Source organism: Rhincodon typus, chromosome 6 (assembly GCF_021869965.1).
Source record: "Rhincodon typus isolate 14 chromosome 6, sRhiTyp1.1, whole genome shotgun sequence".
NCBI classification, from domain to species: domain Eukaryota; kingdom Metazoa; phylum Chordata; class Chondrichthyes; order Orectolobiformes; family Rhincodontidae; genus Rhincodon; species Rhincodon typus.
The window spans coordinates 57,554,835-57,567,725 of record NC_063337.1 but is presented as its reverse complement, the minus strand read 5'-3'; the positions used below and the strand labels follow the sequence as shown (position 1 = coordinate 57,567,725).

Here is a 12,891-nt window from a genome sequence, read left to right as displayed (position 1 = left end):
GTTAAGCTGAATCAAAAGTTTCCAGTGATGGTTTAGAAAAGACCCAAGTATTAAAAGATGTACATCTCTTCTCCAAAATGGACTAAATATCAAGACAGGCAAAAGTAATTTAAACATAACAAAGTGGCATTTGTGAAATATTATGACAGGGAAAATAAAAAAAAAGCAGATCAACAGTAAAGGTTCACAACATTATTGTTGTTTGGAAACTTGAGGTCTAAAGTTGAAGAACACCATGTGAATTTAAATTTGATTTATATTCCTTTCTGGCATGTTCAAAAGGAATAATCATTGTGTTTATTTCAATCTTGAGTCAAGCGTGATTCCTGGTTGTTTGAATTGCTGTTTATACACATCTAAATCAGATCTTTAAAATCCTTTAAGTGAATAGTCCAGTGCATTTCTAATAAGGATGGCAGAGAAAAAGACAATATTAGGTTGATCCCGAAGATCAAGGTGTAATTTGACACAAGGAGACAGTCAGAAACAAATTCATTTAGAAAACATGCAGTTTCTTCCAAAGGGAAGCAGGTAATTCAGACAGAAAATGCCCCAACAGCAGCAGTGCTATTTAGCAGTCTCTAAAACAATCAGGACAAAGGAAAAGAATTCCTCAGTGACTTAGATATTAGTAAGAAGAGAGCTCCAAAATCATTTATGGCTGGGCTCGTTGAACAAGGACCTTCAAAGTGGATACAATGTGACCCTTCACTGAGGTTTCATGATCTGTATGGTTGTTGTTGAGAGTGAAAGGGTTGAAACTTGATTTCTGCTACCTGAAATAAGATGGTTTCAAATTGTTATTGCATAATCTAATATTGTTAGATTTTTTGTGTATAATAAACTTTGATGTTCTTTTGTTAGAAGTATATTGGCAGCCTCTTCTGAACATGTTCACTGAAAACTACCATGCTATATAAATGCAACAATAAAACTTAGGATATATCAAACCAGGTTTCACGGAGATCTAACTTGCCTTGTGGTACTGTCAGCTGGAACCACAACACACCACCAATCTAAAATTTTCTTTTGTTCATTCATGGGATGTGGGCCTCACTGGCTGGGCCAGCATTTATTACCTATCGCGAGGTGCCCTTGACAAGATGGTGGTGAGCTGCCTTACTGAATCACTGCAGTTTGTGTGGTATAATCCATATGCAATCCACAATGCCATTAGGGAGGGAGCGCCAGGATTTTGACAGTGAAATAATGATAATATATTTCCAAGTCAGGATAGTGAGTGACTTGGAAAGGAACTTTCAGGTGGTGGAGTTTCCACATATCTGCTGCCTTTGTCCTTCTAGATGGAAGTTGTCATGGATTTAGAAAGTACTGTGTTATGAACTTTGGTGAATTTCTTCAACACCACCTTCTAAACTCTGGGGTTGATATAAAGTTGTTTTAGTGCAAACATTAAAATAACCCCCCATAAACTAAGAACATTATAAGTCTGCTGGCTCAAATGTCCTTTAGTTCATATTCTGTCACCACTCAATTGCCAAATTCAGTTTCTTATTTGAAACAGCTCCACATGATTCAATACTGGATTCTTTTTCCTTGAAAAAAAATGGTTTCTCTTGCAAAAAAGGTATAGATAATAATGTCCCCTTCCTCTCCCTATACCTTTTCATAAACTGTTAAACAAAATTTCGAAACAAATCCTGCCATCATTGTAGGACCTTCCCTTGCACTTTGGAAAATCATAATCAGCATTACATTTACAAAACAGAAATTTTATCTTTTATCTGGAATTGCTCCTTTATCACAAGATATCTATAAATTATTGCAGCATTTCTGACTATCAATTTTTCTCATCTTTTCTCTTCATCATTATTTTATCGCTACTGCCCGTCACTCAATCAACAAAGTGAATCTATTCCGGAATGTCCACAATATGCCTGACAACTGTTCTATGATAACTGATGGCATATCCAAATGTTGGATGTGCCAAGTTTGAATACTGCGTTGCATAAGGATTCTTCAATTCAGTGGAATTTATGAGAACATAGCATAAATGGAAGCAAAACTTGAGGAACACCATTTGAGATATAAAGGCAATTTTAAAAAAATGTTAAAACACACCTAAATACAGGCACAAAAATAAAGCATAAAATGATACAAGGTTTTAAATTTCAATTTATTCAGTGCTCAAAATACACTTTGTATTCATAATTTAAGAGAATGATTTGTTACACATGGTAAATGTCTTCTGATTCCAAAATGAACAGTTACTGCCAATGTACCAGTCTTAGAAATAGAACTTTACTAGATCGCTGCATTTTATAAGCTGTCAACATAAAGGACTTATTTAGGCAAGTTCCATTAATTCTAGGTAGTGTGTTGACATTGTTGAGCAGCTGTGAATTCAACTTTTCTAACATTGTTAGGAAGATTTTGATTTAACTAGTATTTAGAATGCTGGGGGACAAACAGTCAAGCTCAAGCCCTTTTACAATAGGAAAAGAAGAATTCTTATTTTTACAAGACAGTGCCTTATAGTTACAATTAGGAAAATAATGAGGCACAATGGTCAAGAAAGTCACCTCATTACCAAATGAATTTAAGCGTGCAAGATTTAGGCAAAATGTGATAGCACACACTGGAAGTTGACTCAATCCACATTACAGCCAGAGGTGTGTCACAGCTTCCTTTATCCTGAGAACAACACATTACAAACCAAGAGCCCTGCTGAGTTAACTGACCTCAGTTTGTGGATGGCTACAAATAATTCAGCACCCTGACCGATTGGAGAGGAAAATAAAGTCCACACTCCTTATTGCTATCTAAGTCCTCCTTCCGGCTATGCACACCACCATCATTTGATGCCCTTCACAGCTGAATAATCTTCTGACACTCACAAATAAACACACATGAAAACCCATTTGAGATAAAATCTTCAGAGAAACAGCAACTTTTCTACAAATAGGAAAAGCATTTAAGATATGAGATAGAAGAAAATTGGCAAGTGTCAGGGTTGGAAGTGGGGAGGGTGGGGGAGTTGACAATGTTGTCAATAGACCTCAAACATAAAATAAAACGAATACTTTATATCAGAGTATTATTAACACTTGAAGATAGTGATTCAAAAGTGTTACTTACTTGCCATTTCAGAAGTTCATTGCATTATATTCTTGAAAAAAGTTACTACAAGCACATGTAGGTATCATGAACACTTTGCAAACCAAGTACCTATTTATTGAGATTTTTTTTTTAAAAAGTACCTGCTTTTCCTCTCAATCAAAATGGCCAAATAGGAAGCAGGCAAAGCAGCACCAAATCCCGCAGACCATATGTAGAATTTCCCAAGAAGTTTCCTAGATTTGGAGAAAAACAAAACCCAACATTTAAAACTAGTTTTATTAGCTACATCAATGTAATCCCCTGGCTTATCTACATAAGAATTATCACAAATAAATAAAACTTAAAAAAAACGTAACTGCCAACAGAAATTTTCTTCCTGTTAGGCTTTTATTTACTGAATTTCAATTTCTTCTTAATTCTGTAGCCAAAAGATAAATAGGACTCATAAAATATACCAAATACTCACAAAATGCAGGGGGTTTTTTTCAGGTCTGCCCATGAATAATTTGAGAAATAATAAAATGTATTACTGTACTAAACTTTTAAAGCAACACATGGAGTATAACTCAATTCCATTTTCTACAATTAGCATCATAACAAAGAGCCATTCTCATAAACCTTGTCTTGCATTCATCAGGTCAGAATAGCAAGAATACCAAATTTCAAAGCAAACAATAATTCATACTGCACTATGGTGCTCACTGGGTGGCCTGAGATTTGCGATTGGTCAAGTCCTCACCACGGAGGGATGCACCAGGAAACCATTAATCCGCAATCTTATATTTTCAATCAAACCAGACAAATGTGACCAGTAAAGGCATCACAGCTGGGAAAGCATCAGGAAATGGCCATCCTCCAACTTTGGTTTAGTTAAAATAGGCACTAAACATGAAGACGTTCTTTCTGTCTGCAAAGAACAGGGTCCTATATATGAATGTATACTTAGCTTTTCAAAAACATAAGTGAAGCACAAAGAAAGCTCAACTGATAACAATAAAATGATTGATAGCATAATTATCCACTGTGTGGAGTTTGCACATTCTCCCTGTCTCTGCGTGGGTTTCCTCCCACAGTCCAAAGATCTGCAGGCTAGGTGGATTGGCCATGCTAAATTGCCTGTAGTGTTCAGGGATGCCTACATTAGGGGGATGGTTCTGGGTGGGATGCTCTGAGGGTTGGCGTGGACTTGTTGGGTCGAAGGGCCTGTTTCCACACTGTAGGGATTCTATAATAATTAAACAATCTGGAGTGCTTATTAAATATTGCCTTATTGTGGAATCACACCTCATGATGAACAGGATGTTTTGAACTTTGCAAGAATGGACTAGTTAAGCACAGTCAATAATATCCATTTTGAGACTTCACCAGTCGTTAGGAGTACAGCCTACATTCCTAGCATCACACCAGCAATTAAGCTCATACCACAGTACTCATTCATGTGATATGCAGAACACCTTTCAGTTTGACGGTAGCACTCTGCTAACGGAGAGTAAAATTTGAGTTGCCACGGCTTAGCAGCAGCACAAAATAGCTAGCTACACCTAAACCTCAAAGCTGGAGGCAAGGTGCCTCAGGGTCAGTCCACAATAGAGAGTGTGGTTTGGGAGAATGAATATCTGCTGTGAAAACAGGTTGGAGCACAACAGGCATAGGGAACGGAAGGTCGTGGAGCAAGACCCAAGCAGTCTGCAAGGGAAGGGAAGACGTACCTGAATGAAGGGCACCATAGGCTTAAGTAAGTGAGAGGGATGGTGGGTATGCCAGAGAAGAAGAGCGCATATGAAAGTACCAAAGGCACTGAAATAAGCATGCGAAGACTGCAGGATATTCATGAGGACACAGCAAAGTGGGATAGGTCATGTATATGGGCACACCAGGGATGGGGAGTGAGGGTCAGTTTTCTGTGACATCAACACAGTTATTTCAGGCAGCATTTTTACATCTCCTTTATATCGTGACCTTTTTAAAAAATCACATTTTAAATGAATGGTTACAATATCAGTAAGTTGCCAATGACCAAGATACCATGGCACAGTGGCTCGGCGGTTAGCACTGCTGCCCAGGGGCCTGGGTTCGATTCCACCCTCGGGGGACTGTCTGTGTGGAGTTTGCACATTCTCCTCATCTCTGCATGGGTTTCCTCCGGGTGCTATGGTTTCCTCCCACAATCCAAAGATGTGCAGGTTAGGTAAATTGGCCGTGCTAAATTGCCCGTAGTGTTCAGGGATGTGTAGATTAGGTGGGATGCTCTGAGTGTCGGTGTGGACTTGTTGGGCCAAAGGGGCTGTTTCCACACTATAGGGATTCTATGATGATCTATACCACTTTTATACTGTGATATCAGGTAAATTTTGTAGTCTCCAGGGTTTTACCGAAAGTTTGCGAGGTGATCAGAATTACTAGCAATGTCTTAAATACAAGTCACTCTATTTATTTTAACATTCACTCAGCTAAAAGTAGCAAACACAACCACAGGAATCAACCAAATCAAATTAACTTCACTTGTTTAATTTAAAACACGCTGCTTCTTGTTTCTAAAGAGACACACATCGTAAAACCTAAGTTGCATTTAGCCTAGTGAAATGCTCAAAAAAAAAGTTCATTTAATATCACATTGCAAACAAGTTTGATGGGCACCATTTGGCTGTACTTGTCAAATGACAGTTTTAAAGTAGCAATTGCCTGTAATTAGTCGAACATATCAATGCACAGTCAGCACATAGAATAAAGCCTCCAACAATTTTAGGACAGACCCTACAAATCAATGCCCCCATCGGTTAGTGACCCCCTCACCTGAGGATACAGAAAAACATAATGTAGAAGCCACCATTTGCAGTCAAGAATGAGGTCGATTGGAGAATCTCTGGAAGCAGTTTGTGAACGTAGTAATCTAACTTCCGCCTTCGAAGAATGGCTGCAATCTGAAAGAAACATAGTAAGATTTCAATTTGTAAAAGTGATAGAAATTGGGAACAAGGTTCATTCAATTTTTTAATCAGGTTGTTTTGATCCTTCACTTTGCCTTCACAAAATTGTAATTAACATTTTTAAAGTTCACAAAGTTTCACTTCCCTGCTATTCTTGCAGCCCAAGCAGATTATTTCCTTCAAAACTGTTCAATTTACTGTATAGATCAGTTTGTCTCAGCTTCCCGCATCCTCACCGATAGCATGCTCCTGATTCTTACAACTCACTTCATAAAAAAACTTCCTAACATCCAAATTACACATTTTGTTTTCCTTTTGGAAAACAATCAATCAATCAGGTGCCACAGAAAACATTACTACACAAGGGGATATGATATCTGGATTGATACATTAGGATGGGTAGACGACTGGCTGACAGCAGAGAATGAGGATAAACAGGTCATTTTCAGGCTGGCAAACAGTGAGTGCTGGAGATTACAGCTGAGGCCCAAACTATTTAGGATCTATATTAATGACATGGATAAAGAGATGGTATATTATTGCAGCCAGACATGCCGACTATACACAAATAAGTCTGAATTTTATAAAAGGAAAGCAAGTTACGAGAAGGATACAAACAGTTTGCAAAGAGACACTGATGGATTACATGAGTAGACAGAAATTTGGAAAATGGAATACAACATGAGAAAATTTGAGGGTGGCTACTTCAGTAGCAAGAGTAGAAAAGCAGGTTATCATTTAAATGTAGAGAGACTACAGAATGCTGCAGTACAGAAGGGCTGGGGATCCTTGTACATTAGTTACAAAAAGATAGCATGTAACTACAGCAAGTGCAGCAAACTTTGTTTTAATCGGCACCTTATGAACCAGCACGCTCGATAAACTGGTAAAAATTATCAATCTCAAATCCTGTAAGTTTACTGTATTTATCATGATCCCCACGTTGTCTGAGTAATCTGTTTAGGGTGTGAATGAGAAGACTCTTTGCCAGTAAGTTTTATTTAAGGCAAAGTTGCATTATTATTTAAGTGGTTAATGCTTAGTGGTGTATGTACCCCCATATTACATTTCAATTACATAGTGAGCGTTTTTACATCAATAATGTTTACCTCTTGATCAACCAGTACACTCCTGGTCTCATAAGTGCCACTTGATAAAATGTTTGCTCTAATTAGTAAAGGAAATAGAATACAGGTCTTTATTGCAAGGAGTTAGGAGTACAAAAATAAGGAAGTTTTGCCACAACAGTACAGGGCAATGATGAGACCACACCTAGAATACTGTGTGTAGTTTTGGTCACGTAATTCAAAGACAGCCACACTTGCATTAGAAGCTGCTCAGAAAAGGTTCACTAAGCTGTTTCCAGTTTGAGGGAATTGTTTTGTGAGGAAAAGTCAAACAGGTTGGACCTTTATTCACTGGAATCAAGAAAAATAATCTTATAAAAACATACAATGGGAAGACAATGGCCAGTGTTACTACTGCTGGACAACGAATCCAGAAACTCAGCTAATGTTCTGGGGATGTGCGTTCGAATACTGCCATGGCACTGGTGGAATCTAAATTCAACAAAAAATGTCTGGAATTAAGAATCTATTGATAATCATGAAACCATTAGCGATTGTCAGAAAATCTGGCTCGCTAGTGTCTTTCAGGGAAGGAAATCTGCCGTCCTCATTTGGTCTGACGTACATGACGCCAAACCCACAACAATATGGTTGACTCAACTGCCCACTGAAATTGCCACTCAGTGCAAGGGCAGCTAGAGACGGGCAATAAATGCCAGCCAGCGACATCCACATCCCACGTGTGAATAAAAAAAACATTCTGAGGGGATTTGACAGGATAGATGTAAACAGGATGTTTCACCTCATGGAAGAATCTAAAGTTGGGAGAAACAAACAAAAGGGATCTCCAATTTATGATAGAGGTGCAGAAGACTTCTCTCAGAAGATCTTTCTTGCTTTAAATTCTCTCCTCTCGGTGAGCAGTGAAAGCTGGGTCAGTGAATATTTTCAAGGCTGTTAAACAGATTTTTCACTAACAAGGGAGTTAAGGGTGACGGGAGATTGGAGATAAACAGGAAAAGGGAATTAGGGAACTGATGTCATGATCTTAGTGCATGGCACACGCTTGAGGTGTGGAATAGCCTACTCCTATTCGTCTAGTTCTCACACACACAAAACAAAAAACTTCAAAACATGAAACATAAAACAGTACAGCACAGGAACAGGTCCTTTGGCTCACGTTGCTGTGCCAAACATGATGCCAAATCAAACTAAATCCTTTCTGCCTGCCCTTGGTCAATATCCCTCCATTCCCTGCATATTCATGTGCTTATCTAAAAGTCCTTTAAATATCCCTATGGTATCTGCCTCCATCACCATCCCTGGTAGCGTGTTCCAGACTTCTAAAAAACCTTGCCCTCCTGTCCCCTTTGAACTTTCTCCCTCTCACCTTAAATGCACGTCCCCTGGAATTAGACATTTCAAATATGAGTAAAAGATTCTGACTGTCGACCCTATCTATGCATCTCATAAATTTATAGACTTCTATCGTCTCTCCTCAGCCTCCACCACTCCAGAGAAAACAATCCGAGTTTCTTTTAGCCTCTCCTTATAGCTCATACCCTCTAATCTAGGCAATATCCTGGTAAACCTCTCCAAAACCTCCACATCCTTCCTGTAATGTGGTGACCAGAATTGAATGTAATATTCTAAGTATGGCCTAACCAAAGTCTTATAAAGCAGCAAAATGACACAATGACTCTTGTACTCAATTCCCTGACCAATAAAGGTAAGCATGCCATACGCCTTCGTTACCACCCTATCTACTTGCGTGGCCACCCTCAGGGAGCTATGGACTTGAACCCCAAGTTCCCTTTTACATCAATGCTGTTCGGAGTCCTGCCATTAACTGTAAACTTTTCCATAACATTTGATCTCCCCAAGTGCAGCACCACACACTTAGCCGGATTAAACTCCATCTGCCATTTCTCCACCCACATCTGCAACTGATCTATATTTCAGTTCTGTTTTAATATCAAGTTCCTTTATTAATAAAATACAATCAACAATAAAGCAAAAATTCATTGAAACTATCCTGTGAGAAAGCATTGTAGCATATTAAGGACTGGAGGGAAAGCCACTAACATCTCAATGATTTAGTCAATAATGATGTATTGTGGTTCTGATACAGGAATGATGCCCCATATCACTCAAAATCTCATGACAAAAATCACAGACAGCAAGGAACATTACCAGGCTGCCTGGTAATGCACAGTTAGTTAAAACAGTGAATTGTTATGCCATAAAAAGAATAGGAACTAATTTGAGGTACTGTAATGAATTTCAAGAATTTGGAAACTAACAAGAGGAAAAGGATTTTCAGGGTTGTTGTCCAGTTGTGAGACATGATTAAAAAGATGCCGCATTTGATCTGCATCCAGTAGGGTTACGTTCATTTAGCCAAAGCAGAAATAGGGCCTCAATAATGCACCTACTCTGGTTAGGCTGGTTAGGACAGTGGGAGAAACTATGTTGCAACATCCAGCACAGGACAAGGAACATCATTTAGACCCATTACTTCTATACCAGATCTCTGTCAAAAACTCATTCTATTCCTTATGCTACTTCTTCCATTATGAACTGCAATTGGTTTTGCCTATTCCTTCTTCAAATTAATTTGTATGCACTCTATTAAATAGAGTCCTAGAGTCATCAGCACAGAAACAGACATTTCGGTCCAAACAGCCAATGCCAAACATAATCCCAAACTAAACTAGTCCCACCTGCTTGCTCCTGGCCCATATCCCTCCAAACCTTTCCTATTCATGTACTTATCCAAACATCTTTTAAGCATCATAATTGTACTTACATCCACCACTTCCTCAGGACGCTCATTCCATACGTGAACCACCCTCTAAAAAATTTGCACCTCAGGTCCTTTTTAAATCTTTCTCCTCTCACCTTAAAAATGTGCCGCCTAGTCTTGAAATTCCCCCATCCTAGGGAAAAGACAACTACTATTAACTCTATCTATATACCTCACTATTTAAATGTCATTAACACTCTTGAGTTTTTTGATTGTAAGGGCACCTCTCAACTTCCTACACTTTAGTGAAAAATGTCCCAGCCTATCCAGCCTTTCTTTATAACTCAAAACTTTCTTACCTGGCAACATCCTGGTAAATCTCTTTTGAACACTCTCTAGCTTAGTAATATCCTCCCTATAACTCGCCTACCTACATTAGCACATCGAAGACACTAAAGCATGAGCTATAAATGCATTTGCTTTTTCCTTAAACTAAGGATTTCCCCATTATTACTATATTTATGTACTTAACTCTGAGCAGTCATTAAATTAGTGCCATTTACTACTCTTCTTTCATATCCTTTGACATTTCTGTTTTTCATTTTTTTAAAATTTCATTTAAATAGTACCAGTCACATCCTTAGGGCCACCGAAAGCATGTCAGAATCAATGAATTGTTTATATTATTACGTATTCACTGCTGTTTCATTGGAAAATGTTGCAGTCAATTTGTACAGTATAAGGTCTCACAGATATAAATAAACAGGTAATGTTGTATGAAAGACAAATGCTGATCTAACAGCAGCAACAGTCCCCTGATCTTTCAACAATGCTACGAGATCGATTATACTCTCATGACCAAGCATACAGAAAACAGTACTTCACTTGTAGTGCATCTTTCACAACCACTCGATAATTCAAATGGGGCGAATAGCCAATTGCACGTTTTTTTTGTGTGAAGTGTACTCATTATTGTAATGCAGAAAATGTACGGTCAACTTGTGCACAGCAATCTCCCACAAACAGCAGTGGAAAGATAATCTGCTTGCATTATGTCGTGAGTAATAAATAATAGCCAAGACAATGGGAATAATTCTCTTGCTCTCAAAAGATACCCAGTTTCCTTTGTCTCTCCTTTAAACTAAATCTTTACATCGCTGAAATCACCCAGTTGATCTCTTCTCTGCCTTACTCATGAAGTTGTGATCCTTAAAGTTGGGTTCTCACAACTGAATACCAACCTGGAAGTCCTATTCAAATCAAATTTTTGAAATTCACTTTACAGTACCTCAAATTAGTTCCTCATATTATTCATTCAAACATGAACTAAAACATCAAGCATCTCTCAAACTACTGTGCCATTGTATCTGTAAACCTAGCATCTAAGAGCAGCATACCAGCTGGGGCTTTTGGCTGCAGCTAAAAAAACATTTTGCCTATTTTTCTGACTATTAAATAGCCCATTGTTACTGCATTTCTGCATTTCATTCTTCTACAGTGTCTCTAAAACCCACTCCTGCCCAATCCCTCTTGGCAACCATTTGCACCTGATATCAAGTTGTACAAATCTTAGTCCAAATGTTGGAATTTTCACAGATGTTCAATATTCTTGTCCCAATTTAACAAGCTTACCTTTTACTGTCTCTGTGTTCTTTCTTTCCTCGTAAGTTCACCGCTACCTGCAGGAGGTATCTTACCTTGAATGTTGAGCAAGAACTGACTCATGACTTGCACCCTTACAATCAAAAAACTCAACAGTATTAATGACATCAACTCTCAGGTGAAGTATTACTACTTCGTTGGCATACTAGAGGATGTCCATGTGAACCTTGCCCAAGGAAGGAGTGAAAACGGAAAGAAAATTGACTAATTAAAGGGCAAATGTTTGATTTTTTTCAATCAAATTACAAACTTGGTTAAAAATGACTAAGTGGTCAAGATTGCTGGCAGTTTTAATCTTGATGAGCTGAAAAGCAAATTGTTATGTCTTGATCCTCAAGACAGTTTTCAGTGGCATAGTTTCAAAAGTGAAGGTTTGAACAAAGGAAGAAATCTGGTATTATACTTCAAGTTGAACTTGCTTCCAAAGACTAAAGAAATTGACAATTTTGATAAAAATTGAGCTCATATTCAGTTTCCAAAAACAAATTTTGACTTAAGTGTCCTTTTCTAAGCTACCTCATGTACAAGTTCAGTTACAGTGATATTATCTTGATGTGACTGTTTACAGGAGTTAGAGCAGGATTTTAAGGATCTGAGTCTACCTTTGTGCTTGAGACTATTGTCACTTATTGTTCTGGGTGTTGCTCATTTGATGCTTGGATTAATCTTCCCACCAACCCCCCCCACCATGGTATTTGGCTGTTGCACTGACAAATTTAAGGAAAAGTTCACTTTTGGGTTTTCCATCAACTGATTCAAGGATGAAGAATCATGACAAATTTGTCAACTGTCACAAACTTCTTCCCCCCGTCCCCATGCTCTGCAGATATATTAAAGACAGTATTTAGTATTCCAATGACATACACATTGCGGTTTATCACATTTGTTGGTTCAAATTGTAGTTCTGATATTCTGCTCATCAGCTATGCCCTAACAGGTCAATTCATGAAGATGTTGGCTTGTTAGAGATGACAAACGAAGACAGCTCATTTGGAAGAACATATCAAGAGACTTAGAAAGGAATGTACAAATGCGAAATCAAAGAGTTAGAAAGAGGGCACAAACTTCCAAATATCCAACAAAGCTCCCTTTGAGTACCACCCACCAAACATTGGCAGCATCTTCAAATTTTACATTGGGTTCTGAGAAGGTTGGTAAGTCCATCAAACTTGTGTGGAAGCAAGTCACCCTGAATCCCAAGGTACTACCCAAGGTGGACATAGAATTTCCAATTGCTGTTTCATGTCCAATTGTAATTATCACCGTATGTCTATTCTTCAGTGCTGCTTTGCACAACATTAAATTTTGATGCTACTATGAACTTGATGTAATTTGCTGAAAGTGTACATTTTGCTCTCCTCCGAAACGGAGTGCTTCATACTAGCGCATAGTCCGTGGATGCTCAGAA

At 38.3% G+C, this 12,891-nt stretch overlaps 1 protein-coding gene across 1 annotated transcript in view; it reads right to left on the bottom strand.

The window, feature by feature from the left end:
• The window catches only part of LOC109931079 (transmembrane protein 135-like), a 383,770-nt gene extending 372,224 nt beyond the window's left edge, over nucleotides 1-11,546 (bottom strand). Inside the window, exons 1-3 of the mRNA XM_048598395.1 lie at nucleotides 11,519-11,546; nucleotides 5,875-6,103; nucleotides 3,222-3,314 (exon numbers count right to left, since the gene is read on the bottom strand). Coding sequence (XP_048454352.1) covers nucleotides 3,222-3,314; nucleotides 5,875-6,103; nucleotides 11,519-11,546 — 350 coding nt within the window. The remainder of the gene's footprint in view (nucleotides 1-3,221; nucleotides 3,315-5,874; nucleotides 6,104-11,518) is intronic.
• Between the last annotated feature and the right edge of the window lie 1,345 nt (nucleotides 11,547-12,891).